General features: G+C 37.2%; 4 protein-coding genes across 5 annotated transcripts; 2 read left to right on the top strand and 2 right to left on the bottom strand.

Annotated features, from left to right (window-relative positions):
- Positions 1-996: 996 nt before the first annotated feature.
- On the top strand, positions 997-2,323 carry LOC18016383 (transmembrane ascorbate ferrireductase 1). Its single transcript, XM_006401780.2, has 4 exons — positions 997-1,249; positions 1,448-1,496; positions 1,600-1,799; positions 1,900-2,323. Exons 1-4 carry the CDS (start codon positions 1,097-1,099, stop codon positions 2,206-2,208), a joined length of 711 nt encoding a protein of 236 aa, XP_006401843.1. The 5' UTR covers positions 997-1,096; the 3' UTR covers positions 2,209-2,323.
- Positions 2,324-2,961: 638 nt separating this feature from the next.
- Positions 2,962-3,958, top strand: LOC18018840 (25.3 kDa vesicle transport protein). 2 transcript variants are annotated; one of them, XM_024156901.1, is made up of 4 exons: positions 2,962-3,155; positions 3,253-3,560; positions 3,650-3,720; positions 3,848-3,958. In XM_024156901.1, the coding sequence occupies exons 1-4, from the start codon at positions 2,962-2,964 to the stop codon at positions 3,956-3,958; spliced, it is 684 nt and encodes a 227-aa protein (XP_024012669.1). The 2 variants fall into 2 exon arrangements, with proteins under 2 accessions (XP_024012669.1, XP_024012670.1); XM_024156902.1 differs by having other exon boundaries at positions 3,659-3,720.
- Positions 3,959-4,372: 414 nt separating this feature from the next.
- On the bottom strand, positions 4,373-5,486 carry LOC18018841 (transcription factor LAF1). The gene is made up of 3 exons (XM_006401782.2): positions 5,345-5,486; positions 5,116-5,245; positions 4,373-4,913 (listed from the first exon to the last, which is right to left on the bottom strand). Exons 1-3 carry the CDS (start codon positions 5,484-5,486, stop codon positions 4,373-4,375), a joined length of 813 nt encoding a protein of 270 aa, XP_006401845.1.
- Positions 5,487-15,115: 9,629 nt separating this feature from the next.
- Positions 15,116-16,395, bottom strand: LOC18018842 (WD repeat-containing protein RUP1). Its single transcript, XM_006401783.2, has one exon. The coding sequence runs from the start codon at positions 16,393-16,395 to the stop codon at positions 15,193-15,195; it is 1,203 nt and encodes a 400-aa protein (XP_006401846.1). The 3' UTR covers positions 15,116-15,192.
- Positions 16,396-16,486: the final 91 nt, after the last annotated feature.

Below are 16,486 nucleotides of genomic sequence, written 5' to 3' on the forward strand. Positions count from 1 at the left end.
CAATATATCCTCATCAAGGGTCAAATAACTCTTCAGAACCTACGAACAAAACAAAATCGTATAAGAAAAAAAAACCCCAATAGGCTTTGCAGCAGAACAACAAATACAAGAGGATTTTCGTGAGCTTACATCACGAACTACGGAATTGGAGAGGAGAGAAGAACACTGAACAATGTCGTTTTTTTCTTGGTAAAATGATGTTGGTTTTTTCTTGGTAAAACGACGTCGCTTTGTAGTTTCTGTCAAAACCTTCGCCACACCAAAACGACAGCGTAGCTGATGTGGTATCCACGTAGATGTGCTTTGACGGAGAGTTAATTCCCATTGGATGGAAATATGTTAACGCACAAAAAAAAATCTCTAAAGTTGAAATTCAAATAATTCAAATGGTTAAGCATGTTTACGCCAAAAAAAATGTTTAAGCCTAAGTTTAACATTTTAAGAAAGATTAGGTATGAAAAAGCCAATTTTCCATTTTGGTTGTATGTACCTTGCGAAAAAAGATTAGGTATGTGACTTCTTACCATGTCGTTAATTCTATATTATGATTTGTTTATAACCTACAATTAGTATGTATGTGCCTTGCGAATTAAGTCTCTTATTAACGAAGTAAGCCAACTTAGGTTATGGTTGTGCCCAACCAAATAAACTTATATACCTATTTTTCTATCTTTTTGACACATCTCATCTTTTAAAATTTGTAGTCAACAAGCTTAATTATAAATTGGTAAACAAAACTCAGGAATTAAGAAAAGGTTGACAAAACAGAACCAGTGGCGTGTTTCGTAAATTCTCCATCCGTTGACTAATGATCACAAAACAACGTGCGGGGGTTAGTAGAGTGATCATCTACCGTAAATGGTAGCTATAGATTTTCATCCAACGGTCAATAAAAACACACACATTTGAATACAAAAATAAAATTAATTAACGGCAAGTAGCATGTGTTTTTTCTCCTCCCAATAGAACGGGCCACACAAAATGGATAAAAACCAAAAAAAAAGTCTTTTAAATTTTTTCATTGGACTCTCAAGAACAGAATCAAGGTTTTTCTTGCAGTTCTTGTGACATCGAAGAAGATTGAGAAGACCAAAACATGTCTGACATGTCTGTCGTAATAAACGCGAGGATGGTGGCGTTTGTGATACACGCGCTCGCCGTGGTCGTGTCGGTGATGGTGTTTGTTTGGTCAATCAGTTACAGAGGTGGATTTGCGTGGGAATCTAAAAACAAAACACTCATCTTCAATGTACGTTAAACTCTTCTCTATATATCTCTCTGAGACTCTGATTAATTGTTCTCTCAAAGTTCTTTCTTGGTTTTGTTTTAATTGACACACAACATTTGCTGTTTTTTTTTTTTTAATTGTGTGATGCTTAATTTATACTAAAATTCATTTTCATTATTTAACAAAATATTTTGTGTGTTTTCCATCATCTTTATCTAGCTTCATCCTGTTTTGACGCTCATCGGCTTAGTATTTCTGGGAGGCGAAGGTAACAAAACAATAATAAAATCGGGAAAAAAAAATCATGATAGTTTTACTTTATGGAGTCTAAAATTGCATTTTGTTTATGTGCAAAAAAAAAAAAAAAACAGCAATTATAAGTTACAAATCGCTTCCATTTGAGAAACGAGTGAAGAAATCGATCCACCTTGTTCTCCACGCAATTGCTATCATTCTTGGAATCATTGGAATCTATGCTGCTTTCAAGCACCATAACGAGAAACACATCCCAAATCTCTATACCATCCATTCTTGGATTGGTATTGGTATCATTGTCCTTTATGCCCTCCAGGTAATTTGAATTGATAGAATCTTTAAAACAAGAACGAATTATCTTTTGAATCCAAGAAAACGAAGTTTGCTGATTGAAACGCGTTTATTGAACTTTGCAGTGGATGTACAGCATTATAGTCTTCTTGTTCCCAAGAGTATCATCAACTCTCAGAAGCAACTCTCTTCCGTGGCACGTTTTTCTCGGCGTCTTTGTCTATGTTCTTGCTGTTGGAAACTCGGTTTTAGGGTTTCTTGAAAAGCTTACTTTCTTGGAAAAGTCAGGGCTTGACAAGTTTGGATCAGAAGCGTTTCTTGTCAACTATATGGCTATTTTCACTGTTCTGTTTGGTACTTTGGTGCTTCTCATTGTTTTCTCCAAGTCTCCTCCTACTGCCGATGAAGATAACTTTAGCTACTCAGCTATATGACCTCTTTAATATTACTTTCCTTTCAACTTTCTTTGTCTTGGTTTCTTCTGTGAGAAGTTTTCTATTATTGGTGTTGAGACTTTGATTGAAATAATAAGACTAATTTTCCTTGTAATTGTATTGATGTAGTATACAATGTTTAACTATTAGATAATTCCAATTAGTGTTCAGTCCGGATAAGCCAATCAGGTCTGAAATTAAGCCGAAATAATTAATCAATCTAAAACTTAAACGAAATCTTGGATAAAATGAAAGAAAAAAGAAGAACAAATTGATATGGAATTAATTTTCTTTTAAAACCTAAGATATATTTGATTAAATTGAAATTGAAATTTTACAAACCGATCCATACTAGACTAGGTTTCATTTTCATTTCTATTATTACTAAACCGAACATCCTAGTATTTAAAAATAAAGAATCAAACCAAAATTGAACCAAGTCTGATTATACATTATTATTTTGAGGAAGAAAAGGTCCATTACACATGGAAAACTAATATTCTTTCCTCTTCCTTAAAGTTGTGTTTGAACAAGAAACCCCCAAATCTTTACTTCTTTAATTTTCAGTTTTTCCCCAAAGTCTCACATCCTTTAACTTCCCACTACTACCCTCTGTTTCTTTCTTCTGCATACCCAAATGGAATATCTTCATCTTCAATCTTTCTCCGTCTCTCTTTCTCTCTATCATTGTTTATATATGCAAATTACCCGATAAGATGATCTATTTTCTGAATAATTCAAGAAACATCAATAATGGTGAAGCTAACGATAGTTGGTAGGGTTGAAGATGGATTGCCTCTTGCACAAGATCAAACCTATGTAAATCAACAAGACAACGCTAGTTTCTTGTTCTACAAGCAACAAGCCGAATTCATTCTCAAACAAATCTCCAAAGACTCATTGTTATATCCAAAGATGACCATCTTGATCGATCATCATTCTTTCCAGTAACCTGTCATATTATAATTTTGCTCCATCTTCTTTTTTAAATTTTCAAATTACTTATTTTTTTTTTAACTCGAATCATGTTCTGAAACTGTGAAGCTTTCTGGTGGAGAAGAAGATATGTTACATCGCACTATCTGAATCTTCGTATCCAAGAAAGTTGCTTTTTCATTACCTGCAGGATCTTCAGAAGGAATTTGATAATTTCGACGAGACAACACTTATCAAGACGATTTCAAAACCCTATAGCTTCGTTAGGTTTGGTAAGACCATAGGGAGAATAAGGAAACAATATATGGATACTAGAACACAGGCTAATCTATCGAAGCTAAATGCTTCGCGGAAACAAGAACTTGATGTAGTTACTGAGCATTTGAATGATTTAATTCAAAGACGACAACTTTCAGGTACTTGTTCTTGACTTTCTTTCCCGGCAAATTAACGAATCTTTTTCCTATTCAAAAATATAAGTTTGTAATATATTTTGTACTGCAAGAAACATCAGAGATGGCGTCTTTGGATCCTCGAATGTCTGTTTCAACCATTTGGAGCTCACGATGTCTTCAGGTATATGAAAAAAAATGTCAGACATAGATCATCAACCTAGGTCTAATTAAATTAACAGTGTACTGAATATGTGGCTTTTGTTACAATTAATTATGTTTTTACTTTAATTTATTATAATTTTTTACAGGATATTGCGTTAAAATGGACACCAGTGACGATCATTATTCTTGTTATTCTTGTTCTTTTCAAAGCAAGCTTGATTATGACAGATAATTATTTAATCTCAACAATGATATGATCAAGTAATATTCTAATTAAAGGAAAAAGGAAGATTGTATATGAAAAATCCTATTGTAGATATATAATTATCGCTTCTCGTTGAAATGATTTGCCTTTGAAATGTTTGTTTAAGTAGGTCGACGACAATAGTAAAGTCTTTGTAGAAAAAAAAAAGATAGACAAAGAAAAAGACATTAACAAAATAATTAACACTGAACAGACAAATAATTATTCTATCTGTATATACAGATTGTCGTCAAAAACATATAACTAAAACCAGAATTAAATAAAAATCCAAGACAAATGAGCTTTTCTTGTACATGTTTGATCATAAAATCCAGAGTTCTTGTGGCTTGTAACGCAAGTAATTTGTCTTTTCCACTTACAATCATATATATGATTCATATCCTTTGTTCTTGATATACGTTTACCTTTAGATGTAATTTACGTCGTTGTTGATGAAGAATTCCCCAGAAGAATAATAATTCGCATACTCATGATCAGGCTGCTGAAACTCTGTATGGAACATGACATCACTCTCAAGTACTGAAGAGTAGCTCTTGTTAATCATCATCAGTTCTTCGTCCTCAATTCGATCTTGATTTTGATTAATGTGCATGGAATCTTTAAAAGCGGAGGAGTAATCAACGTATGGATCTGAAGAACCAATCCACTCGGAGAAAAATAGCTTAGGCAACTTGTTGCTGTCGCTCATCATGTTTTTGTTGCTCTCTTGCGATGGTGATGAATATGGTTTCTCTGCAACTTTCTGGAAGGAGATCACGTGATCTAGTCTTTCCAGATTTCTATTCTCGCAAGAAAGTAGTGATGAAGAAGAAGATTCTGTGAGGTTTGATCTCTGAGTTTTGAGCTGTGGTTGAGATTTGAGCCATCTCTTCTTCAGATAAGAGTGCCAATAGTTCTTAATCTCATTGTCTGTTCTTCCCGGTAAGTATTTCGCAATCCGCGACCACCTAAGTCAGACCCATATCAGATCCAAAATCATAAAATCAATTGAAAAAATCTACCAAATAATGAGTTTTTACATTAGGATTGAAACTTGTGATATATACTAATTTTGTAGTCTGATTATATCATAATCTGGAGTCAGATTCAAGAACGTGCATGTATGAGTTATAGAAGACAAAACAAAAATTTCATTAGGGTTTTTCTTACTTGTTTCCCAAGGAAGAATGTAAAGTCAAGATGGTGTCTTCTTCTTCTGCACTAAACGTTCCTCTCTTTAATCCTGGCCTTAGGTAGTTAATCCACCTTAATCGGCAGCTTTTCCCATTTCTTTGCAATCCTGCCACAATAATTATACTTAATCAGGGATGAGATTACAATAATGATGAGGGTTAAGTCTGACTAAATAATTTTAGGGACTATAGAAAGAAAAAAAGACCAGCTAGGATAGGAACAGTGGTCCAGCAAGCATGGCCTTGAGAGACGATGAAACTCTTGAGCTTCTGGTCTTCTTCAGGTGACCATAACCCTTTCCTCTGTCTCTGTTTTGGCCTCTCTCCAGATTTGGTCATCTTTCCCATCTCTTTCTTTGTCTCTCAAGCTGTCCTAATAAAGAGAAAACTAGTCTATATATGATGAATGATTGAGAGAGAGAGACGGAGACATTCAAAGAGAGTATATATTAGCACAGATTTTTGTTAAAGAGACAATTATTTGATTAGCATAGCTAGAGAGACCATTATTTGTTTTTTCATGTAAACTGTAAACTCAGAAATAACGTTTTAAGTAAACCAGAAAAACCATAGTATGTAGACTTTTTAGTAAATGGCCAAATAGGGCTGCGTCGCGTCATATAATAAAGACAGTGGACATACACACGTGGATGGTGTAAGTATAGAAGGAGGCTAAGAAGGAATTAGGAGAAAAGTCAGGAGGAATATGTAAGCAAGGATTAGTTGTAAAACCAAGTCACTTGGTTTAAACTAAAGTACTAATTAATATTTAAGACAAAGAGAGAAGAAGGAATCTTTGCTTGTTTTGGCTTTCAAAAATCGTTTATTCTCTTCTTTCTTGATTTCTCTGTAAATAAAGCATATAACCCCTAATATTGACAAATTAGCAATCACAAGGAAACTTTGTTACGGTGCTAAAGATTAAGTAGTATTATATATGTTTCTATATAATTAATCAATTATTTTATATGGTTTAATCAACTGGTTGTCGTCTGTTAATAATTGGGCTTTTTTGTATGTATAGAAAAAAACACATAAAAGTTTCATTGGAGTATAGTAACATCTATTTCAAGAAAAATCACTAATATGTCACAAAATCCCTTAAATCAATACAAATGATCTTTGTCTAAGGAAGTCGGACACTTGACTGTGTTTATGCATTCACAAAAGATTGTCGACCTTACTAGTTTTAACAAAATTCCGTTTCAACAATTTTGTGTTACTTCTCCATTTCAGCTCCTCTAAATTCACTCTTTTTTTTAACCAATTCAAAGTAATCTAGTGGTTGAGATGTCACTCTGTTAATTGTAAACTAGGGTTTGAATCCTTCTACTGTGATCTAAATCATGGTTGACCACATGTGGACTCTTTAAGTGGCAAAAAACTCAGATTAGTTTCAGGGATTAGTCTGGTTAATTGGTAGGATTCACCGGTTATATATAAAAAAAGGCTCACTCTTTCAAGGATTTTTTTTTTGACAGTTAAGTAATTCACATGCCGTTTGCAAATTACATACATGCATGAATAGTATGAACATCAACCTAAAGTACCAAGTTTAAGAAAATAAAAAAGAGTACCATGATATGACTTGTCTCCATCTCTTCATAAAAAAAGCAAACTCAGAAACACTATCAATGTCAAATGGATTAGTGTAAAAAGTATTGACTTAAGTAATTTGATTCCGGATATATATTAAAGTAAAAAAAATGATGAAGACTTTGGTCATGTAAAAGTGGCAATGATCTAATTTGACCAAATCATATAAATGAGTAATTTGGTCCAAGAGGACGAAACTTAACACTGACAAAACAATATTTGTCTGATTCAAATCAATGATTATGAAAGAAAACGAAACAATTGAATTAAAGAATGTAAAGTATCATCCAATCTGTTAAAAGGTATATCTTCGCTAAGCTTATCATCAAAAGCGAGCAGACAGATTGGATTTGCCGTTTGCGCGAGGCCAAGAAACTTGGCGATGTATATTTAAAAACGACTAGTAAAATTTCTTAATATAATCAATATAAAAATATGTTTGTTAGGATATTTATGTGATTAATCTTGGTAGGTGAGTCAACACTTTCCTCCTATTAGCTGCAACAAACTTTTAATACAAGTATACAATACACTATAAATTCTCAAATTTAATAGAAGTATACTTGCATAATTCTAAACTTTTTTTTTGGATTTTATTGATAATCGAAGCATATATACAAGTACAATACATTACAAAATTTACAAATAAAGATTTTCCATTGGACAGGGACATTATATATTCTGCATTTCCATATGTCGTGACCCAAACGGGTTTGCTGGCTTTTTTATATTGAAATGCTTCCATATTTGTTCTGACTCTTACGTTTTATATTTTCAATAATTAATTCCCTGAAGCCACGTTTGTCTATTCATATTTCTTTTATGCATGAAGAAAGACTTCGTACGTTGTAGACAAAGGAGATGATGATCTAAAAATGGGCCACAAAATAAAATTATGCTTACTGGCCAAGATCTGATACGTACCACTCCACTTTCTGGGTCTTACCGCTGATGCCATCTTCCTGACATCTTCTTTTGGATCTAAACACTATTAGATTTCCAAATTTTTGGATATTCGTTACAAACCTAGTGTTTTTCTTTCAGTTTTGCTGATAGCTTACCTAATCTTTTATGTAATAAAAATGTACAAAACTACACAAGCTATACCAATGTGAATTTTTTTTTAAGAGATCCACTTGTTTATTTCCGAAAACTAGATTCATATATATTGATAAACCCACATATTTTTGTGCGTTTTCATGATTCCAAAAAGAGAAAAGAAATGAAGCGTTAGCCGGATAAACGACAAAATTAAAAGGTTGATTCACTGATCTACCTAGTAAGATCGGATAAGTATTTTCTATATTGATTTGATAATATTTAATTGTTTGTTGTAAAAAGATTTTAGTAAATTTTAGAATTTGAACTGGGAGTTGAATTGTTTGGTCAAATGTTTTTGAAATTGCTATGATAGAATCACACCGATGGACAGAGGGGGCTTTTGCGTCGATTTGTGGGCTGTGTGTTAGTTTTTAATTTGTTGAACAATGTTTAAGCGGATTCGAGTTCCATATCAAATGCATATTGAATGAATTATCAAGTATTTGTTTGTGTGAACAAGCAATCGTAATACTGATTTGGATGACATAAAATGATTTCAGTGACAGACCCACGTTGGTAAAAGATGGGTCAGTTAACACCGACAGAGGTAAATCATGGTTTCGGAAAAATATGTTGGGTCTGTTCTTTTCTTTGCTGCTGCATAGCGACAGAGTTAAAGGGCTACGGCCGTAACAAAACAAAACGACTATGTTGGAGATGATGCTGGAAAAGGAGGTGTCGCAATAGTGACCGCAGTACCTAAAAAGTGACGTCTCAAATTCCAACGTCTATGAGAGATGTCGCAAACAACACCTGCGATTATCTTCAGTGGCAATTATTATCTTCGTCATTACCATTTTGCTCTTACATGATCACAGATGCAGCAGCGAAGAAAAAAACAAACCCGTTAACTCTTTTTTTTTTTGTCATCATAATTTTTTTGTTCATAACTAATACATGGTTTGATATAAAAACTTAGATAACGCCGACAGAGGTAAATCATGGTTCCGGAAACAGACAGGTAAAATAAACATATTCCCTAGAGCTAACAACCGGAAAATATAGGAAAGACTTAAGATAAATTAAAACTAACTATAAAGCAAAAATAAAAAAAAAAAAGCAAAATAAAATATTTATTAACAATTAAATAGTTTTTTACACAAAAAAAAACCAATAAAAAGATTTTAAAAGAGCATTGACTTCCCTTTTTTTGAATTCAAATGACTCACAAGACATCTTTCAAATATATGTTCTGTTTTATTATCTTTTTCTTTTCTAAATTTCCATAAATCGGTTGTTTTTATTTTTTATGTGTGTACTCACCAAAATTAAAATAAAATGCTCTTTCATTATAGTCATCGATTTTAATGAAAGATTCTATATTTCTTTTCATTTTTGGATTATTAAAAATTAAATGATTGTTCTTATATTAGTTTTTTTTGGCAATATTTTAATTTATTTTAATATCATCAACTAAATGTAGTTAATTTGATTTTTTTTTTAACTCGAAACCAGTACGCAAAAGAAAATTCATGTAATATGCTAAATTATATTTTTTGCTAAATTTCAAAAGCATAATATAAACATAACATAAGCAAAATATCAACAAAATATAAGAAAAAACTAAGAGAAAAAAAATAAAAATTATTATGTTGAGATACTTTTAAATAGTTAAATTATATCTAATACATATATATTGACTCTAGTAAATTTATTTTCTAAGTCTTCAACTATTATACATTTTTTATTAGCAAGATTTGCATATGTGTTTGGATCTGGTTGAGTTCTTTTTGGCTTTTGCTATGTAAGTCTAATGATTATATACTAACAATTTTTGCTAAAGACTTGACATTGGAAGTTTTAGTATATTCGGTTTGGATTTTTTAGGTTTGATGTGATGAACAAGTCCGAAATAAAACTAATGTTTGTTTTGATAGAGTTTTGAAAAAAAAGGTTCTTTTGATTAATACTTTCAGCGATAAAGATTTACAAGAGTTCATCTCAAAATTATATAGAGCTGATGAGCTCAGACCATTCTAGAAACCCTAGATTCATTTACAACCATCATCAAACACGTGTAACAACATCAACGGTTAGTTGCAGATGGGCAACGGCTCGAATCTGTTCAACAGGACCACCTCTCCAGCTATATCCTTAATGCTCTGCACCGTACGGTTCTGCTTTTGAAACAGAGTTGCAGAGTCTCGGTTTTGTCTGTAGATTGGGCCTTGTCGATCTATTCCTTTTAGGCCCAATTGTCTTTGAGGCTCGGGCTTCTGTCGGCCCACAAATTCTTCTTCTCCACACATTCTGTTTTGATGTAAAAACTCTGAAAACAGAGTATTCTCACTAATACCCTCCCGCAAACTCGTGCTTGGGAGGATCCCAACACCGAGTTTGGAGCGCAACTCTTCGAAGGACTTCTGGGGAGAGACTTCGTGAAGATATCTGCAACTTGTTCAGTTGCCAGAATTTGCTTGACCTCCACGACTCGTAGCGCTACACGTTCCCGAATGTAATGATAATCCACTTCGATATGTTTTGAGTGACTATGAAACCCGGGATTAGCTGAGAGCTGCACTGCAGATTTTTCGTCACAGTTGAGACGAGCTGGAGCAGGTTGTGAGACACCCAGATCACGCAGGAGGTAATTCGTCCAAGTGAGCTCTGCTGCAGTGTGAGCGAGGGCTCTGTATTCCGCCTCTGTCGAAGACCTGGATACCGTAGGTTGTCTTTTCACACCAAGACACCATATTAGATCCGAGGAAGACACAAAAACCCGTTGTGGAACACCGAGTGTCTTGACAACCTGTCCAATCACTATCGCTAAAGGAGATGATAGATAGCGAATTGATTCTTTGCAGAAACATTCCATAAGATGTTGTGCCACGAATGTATCTCAGTATTCGCTTGAGCAGAGAGTAATCGGACTGAGTCGGAGCATGCATTTGCTGACAAGACAAAGTTAACAGAGAATTGCAGGTCCGGTCTTGTCAAAGTCAGGTATTCAAGTTTACTAGCAATACTCCTGAAGTGAGTTGGGTCTAAAAACAGATTGGTGTCTTTGTACGCAGCATCAAGACGATGTGATAATGGCGTTGGCATAGGATTTGCTTCAGCCATTCCTGCTTCAAACAGGATTTCCTCGGCATAAGTAGTTTGGTTGAGAAACAATCCCGTGTCACATTTTTGAATTTGAATGCCGAGAAAATATGTTGGAGCACCCAGATTCTTCATTGAAAACTTGTCACTCAGTTCCGTAATAAGGGCACTGATCAGATCAGGAGAGTTTCCTGTGAGGAGAACATCATCGACATATAGCAGGAGGTATAGAACCTGTTCATTACGATGAAAGATGAAGAGAGATGGGTCAGCATTGCTACATTTGAAATCAACTTCGAGCAAAAAATTTGTGAACTTGTTAAACCAGGCACGAGGCGCTTGTTTAAGCCCATATAGAGCCTTATGCAATCGACAAACATGGTTTGGGAAGGCTGGATCAACAAATCCTGGTGGTTGTTCCATGAACACCTCCTCTTGTAGTTCACCATGAAAAAATGCATTTTTTAACATCTAGGTGAGTGATGGACCAGTCTTTGGCAACAGCAACACTGAGAACCACACGTATAGTAGATGTGCGCACCACAGGGCTGAATGTCTCAACAAAGTCAACCCCTTCTTCTTGAGAAAACCCCTTTGCAACCAGCCTGGCTTTGAGCTTATCCACTGAACCGTCAGCCTTCTGTTTGATTGTGAATATCCATCGACACCCCAATACATGCATCCCATCTTGATAAGGTACGAGAGACCAAGTACCATTGAGAGTTTGAGCTTCCATTTCTGCATTGCAAGCATCATTCCATCTTTTGTGCTTTAATGCACTTGCAACTGTCTTTGGAATAGATGGAAGATCAGTCTTTACTAACAAGGCATAGCGAGGATTCTTCTTCACAATACCTTTCTGCAGTCGCGTGACCATAGGGTGAGTTCTTGGTTGAGATACATGAACTGCAGAATCAATATCCTCTGCAGGAGTAAAGTCATCTCCTGAGAAGGCGGTAGACTCAGGCGGTTCTGTGTAGTCACGGATTGGCTCATTGCCATTGTCAGTTATGTGCTGATCAGGAAAAGGAGCAGGTGTAATGACACTGGGGAGATAATGTGGTGGGGGAGGAGCAGGTTGCCACGCCTTTAGTAGGGGAGTTGTTTGAGGATCCACAAAGTCTTTGTACCTCTCAGAAAAAAGAAAGGTGTCTTCATCAAAGATCACATGCCTAGAGATGTATATTCGTCCAGTTGGAGGATACAGACATCGATAGCCTTTATATTGGGCATTGTATCCCAAGAATATATATTGGAGGGACCTCGGGTCAAACTTATGGGAGGTATAAGGCCGAAGGCATGGATAACAGGCTGATCCAAAAACCCGTTAGAAAGAATAATCGGGCTTCTGTTGATTGAGAACTTCTGAAGGACTTGTATACTATATTGGAGTAGATGGAAGGAGATTTCTGACATAGTTGGCTGTGTAAAACGCTTCGACCCAATACTTGAAAGGTGTTCTACTTTGAAACATCATCGAGAGAGCTGGCTCAGTTAAATGCTTATGTTTACGTTCTGCAAGCCCATTTTGTTCAGGCGTTGCAAGGCAAAATAATTGATGCCGGATGCCATGATCAGACAAGTACTTGCGAAACATATTGCTTGTAAATTCCCCACCACCATCACTCTGAAATATTTTGACCTTTTTGTTGTACTGATTTTTCGATTTGCTTATGAAAGGCAATAAAGACTTGTAGAAAATCAGACTTAGCCTTAAGAGGGAACAACCATGAATATCTTGAATAGTCATCCACAAAAACAACATAGTATTTGAAGCCTTGGTTGGATACAATAGGAGATGCCCCCCAAAGATCACAGTGTAATCGATCTAGGGGTGCCACAGACTTAGATAATGAAGCAAAAAAGGGTAACTTGGAGCTCTTTCCCATTTGGCAGGACTCACACACCGTCGAAGAGGCTACCTTATTGATGAAGATCTCCTTATTTGCCCTTAGGTGTTGAAGAATTTGTGAGTTTGCATGACCAAGTCGCCGATGCCACACCATATCACTAGCTGTCACCTGTCGATTGGAGTAGAAAGCAACAAAGTCCTCATTCCTCAACACATAAAGCTTGTCATGTCGAGGTCCTTTGGTCACCACTTTCTGAGTATTCAGATTAATCACATATACCCAGTTAGCATCAAAGAACACCCCACAAGGATAATCATCACATAACTTGGATATTGATAACAAAGACTTTTGTATATCAGGACACACCAGGACATCTAATAAAGGGATACTACCTTGGCGAGTGGTGATGATAGTGGAACCTACATGTGTGATTGGAAGTTGGTTACCATTTCCGACCATGACACATTCTTGACCATGATAAAGTGTGGGATTCTGAAGTGAGGCAGCATTGGAGGTGATATGTGCAGTATCTCCGGAGTCGGGATACCACTCCTTACCAGACTCATCAGAGGTGTGAAGAGCAGCAAGGGCCTGGGGAACATCATCACTCTGATAAGCATGATCGAACCTGTTCCAACATTTGAGAGCACTATGGCCAGTCCTTCCACAGATCTGACAAACCGGACGAGGAGTATTATTGTCCCTTGTTGACCGAGATTGGTTCCAACCAGAGGAGTTAACTTGTTGAGAGAAGCCTCTTCCCCTGGTTGTGAACCCACCACGGCCTCTACTCCCAAATCGAGAAGATTGATTCCCACGACCTCGCTGACTATAGCTGGAGTTGTTTGTTTGTTGAGTCTGGAAGGCAGTGAAGGATGTGATGTCTGCAGCTGACTCATATGACTTGAGACGAGCATGAAAGGTGGATATTTCAGAGACCACATCACTGAAACTTGGTGTAGGAAGACGAGTCATAGAGCTTTGAACCACGGTATATATTGGGTCATAATCACGAGATAACCCATTGAGAAAAGTAAATATCTTCATAGATTCTTCAACTGGCTTGCCAATGGAGCTCAGTTGCCCACAGATGGATCGAAACTCGCGGACATAAACAGAGTATTCTTTGTCACGCGTGTTGAGGAGTTGCAGGCGACGACGAAGATCAAACTCGCGAGCAACAGAACTTTTGTTAAAGTTATCTGCAAGAGAGAGCCAAACGTCTTGAGACGTGGCTAGACCATGAACAAACCCAAGTACTTCATCGGAAAGAGTACCAAAGATCCAAGATTTGATGAGCTCGTCAGTGCACATCCAAGCTTCATACTCTGGGTTTGGTGAGACAACAACTACATTGTTGACAGTTGCTGTGACGGTGGCAGCTGGGGCGGTCCCTTGACCATTGACAAACCCGAGAAGCCTTTGGCTTCGAATAAGAGACTCAAACTGGATCTTCCACAGAAGGTAATTGTTGTCATTGAGTTTTTGAGTTACAGAACTAGAAACATGAACCCCCCAAGGAAAAGGGTAAGGGTTTTGAGCTTCAGCCATGACAGCACCTGTTAAGGTTTAGAGAGGCTCTGATACCATGATAGAGTTTTGAAAAAAGAGGTTCTTTTGATTAATACTTTCGGCGATAAAGATTTACAAGAGTTCATCTCAACATATATAGAGCTGATGAGCTCAGACCATTCTAGAAACCCTAGATTCATCTACAACCGTCATCAAACACGTGTAACAACATCAACGGTTAGTTGCAGATGGACAACGGCTCGAATCTGTTCAGCAGGACCACCTCTCTAGTTGTATCCTTAATGCTCTGCACCGTACGGTTCTGCTTTTGAAACAGAGTTGCAGAGTCTCGGTTTTGACTGTAGATTGGACCTTGTCGATCTATTCCTTTTAGGCCCAATTGTCTTTGAGGCTCGGGCTTCTGTCGGCCTACGACTTCTTCTTCTCCACACATTCTGTTTTGATGTAAAAACTCTGAAAACGACTGATTTACGACTATAAGCAATTAATCGCAACAATTAGGTACACCAACCAGCAAATGTAAACACGTGTTTCTCTATTTGTGATTCGCCGAATATGTCGCTCATTAGTCGTAAACTCCCGACTATGTTACGACTACATTTTTCTGACCACATTGTAGTCGTAGTTTAGTCATAATACGGCAACTATTTAACGACTGATTTTATTAGTCGTCCATTTCCGACTGTTTGGCGACCAATACCCTTTAGTCGCAGATTAGTCGCAATGTAGTCGCAAAATAGTCACTACTTTTAACGACTACGTATTTAGTCGCAAAAAGTAGTCGGTAATTTGATGTTTTCGTGTAGTGTATCACTATATCAGTTACAAACCTTGTTTTTAAAAAAATGCTAGTAAACAATTCAATCATATAAACCGTTTATAAAACAAACAGAAAATAAGTTTGTAATCCATGAGTAGAAAGAAAAAAATTAGCTTCGTTGGACCGAGAAAATCTCTAAAACTCCATCGGATCCTCCAGCCACAAGCGTACACAAATCTTCATCAACTTGTCTCCAACACACACTGCTCACGAACCGCCGGTCAGACTCAAACCGGTCCGTTTGACCTAAACCATACACCCAAACCGGTTCTTCCCACCTCTTATCGTACACAAACACTTGATTATTCTCCGAACCAGACACGACCAAACCACCCTGTCCCCAAACCGACAACCCGACAAAATTCCGGCTATTAACATGACCTCGGCACGTGCGAACCACGCGCCCTCCGTTAGCTACATCCCAAAGCTTCAAGCTCCCGTCCGTTGAACCGGTGACGATCGTGCGTTGATCCATGAACCGAGCATACGTCACCGTTTTGGTATGACCGTCCAATACGACCACCGGGTCAACGAGTCTCCTGATATCGTACACGTAAGCATTCCGGTCAGCACATCCAACGGCCAAGAAATATCCACCAAACGGATCGAACTCTACCGAACATATCGCCGCCGTTCCACCACCGGGCCTAACCGTTTCCTCTGATCCTCCGTTTCTTGGGTCCCACATTTGAAACGTCCCGTCGTCGGAGCCCGACGCGCCGATAACGGATCCGTTTTGGAGCGTGTAGTCCACGCTCCATATACGTCTACCTCCATGCTCGTCTCGCTCGAAGACAGGCACTCCTTTCTCCACGTCGTACTCGGTGACGACTCCGTCGTAATCTCCTGACCCGATAACCCGACCGGATAAATCGGGTCTCCATTTAAGGCTGCTTAGCTTCGCCGGCGTGCAGATACAGCTCTCCTCCACGACGTGATCGTCGTCGTCATTACGTAACAGAGAGGCTAAACGATACGATCTGATTTTTCTTGCGATCCCTCCCGTTGCCAAGATTTCTCCGCTCGGGTCGAACTCGATTGCTCCGATGGCGTCGGAGCCGGTGGATGAGGAAGAAACGACGGCGGAGAGAGAGAGATCCCAGTCTAGTCTAGGAATGTTGTGTTTGTCCATGATTGTGTGAGATGAAGAAGATGAAGAGGTCATGATTCTTGGCCATATACATGAAGAAGATGATGATGAAGAAGAAAAAGAAGAAGAAGAAGAAGAAGAAGAAGAAGAAGAAGAAGAAGAGAGATCGTTAATGGAGGATCTGATCTTGTTGGGTATCTCGGAGCAGAGCAACGCCTCCATGAATGAATGAGTTTTACGACTTGTTTAAGTTAGGTCCACAAGAAACTATTTTAACATATAGATACATTACGTGCATGTGTTGTGTGTGTAT

Source organism: Eutrema salsugineum, unplaced genomic scaffold (genome assembly GCF_000478725.1).
Source record: "Eutrema salsugineum unplaced genomic scaffold, Eutsalg1_0 scaffold_2, whole genome shotgun sequence".
Taxonomy (NCBI): Eukaryota; Viridiplantae; Streptophyta; class Magnoliopsida; order Brassicales; family Brassicaceae; genus Eutrema; species Eutrema salsugineum.

What these genes read in the sequence shown, in the direction of transcription:
- LOC18018840 (XM_024156901.1), top strand. Translation starts at nt 2,962, where the DNA reads ATGGTGAAGCTAACGATAGTTGGTAGGGTTGAAGATGGATTGCCTCTT. An exon ending in TCAAAGACGACAACTTTCAG is followed by an intron (nt 3,561 to 3,649) that starts GTACTTGTTCTT and finishes TTGTACTGCAAG; the next exon opens with AAACATCAGAGATGGCGTCT. An exon ending in GGAGCTCACGATGTCTTCAG is followed by an intron (nt 3,721 to 3,847) that starts GTATATGAAAAA and finishes AATTTTTTACAG; the next exon opens with GATATTGCGTTAAAATGGAC.
- LOC18016383 (XM_006401780.2), top strand. Translation starts at nt 1,097, where the DNA reads ATGTCTGACATGTCTGTCGTAATAAACGCGAGGATGGTGGCGTTTGTG. An exon ending in ACAAAACACTCATCTTCAAT is followed by an intron (nt 1,250 to 1,447) that starts GTACGTTAAACT and finishes ATCTTTATCTAG; the next exon opens with CTTCATCCTGTTTTGACGCT. An exon ending in AGTATTTCTGGGAGGCGAAG is followed by an intron (nt 1,497 to 1,599) that starts GTAACAAAACAA and finishes AAAAAAAAACAG; the next exon opens with CAATTATAAGTTACAAATCG.
- LOC18018841 (XM_006401782.2), bottom strand. Translation starts at nt 5,486, where the DNA reads ATGGGAAAGATGACCAAATCTGGAGAGAGGCCAAAACAGAGACAGAGG. An exon ending in CACTGTTCCTATCCTAGCTG is followed by an intron (nt 5,246 to 5,344) that starts GTCTTTTTTTCT and finishes TTATTGTGGCAG; the next exon opens with GATTGCAAAGAAATGGGAAA. An exon ending in CATTCTTCCTTGGGAAACAA is followed by an intron (nt 4,914 to 5,115) that starts GTAAGAAAAACC and finishes GGTCTGACTTAG; the next exon opens with GTGGTCGCGGATTGCGAAAT.
- LOC18018842 (XM_006401783.2), bottom strand. Translation starts at nt 16,395, where the DNA reads ATGGAGGCGTTGCTCTGCTCCGAGATACCCAACAAGATCAGATCCTCC.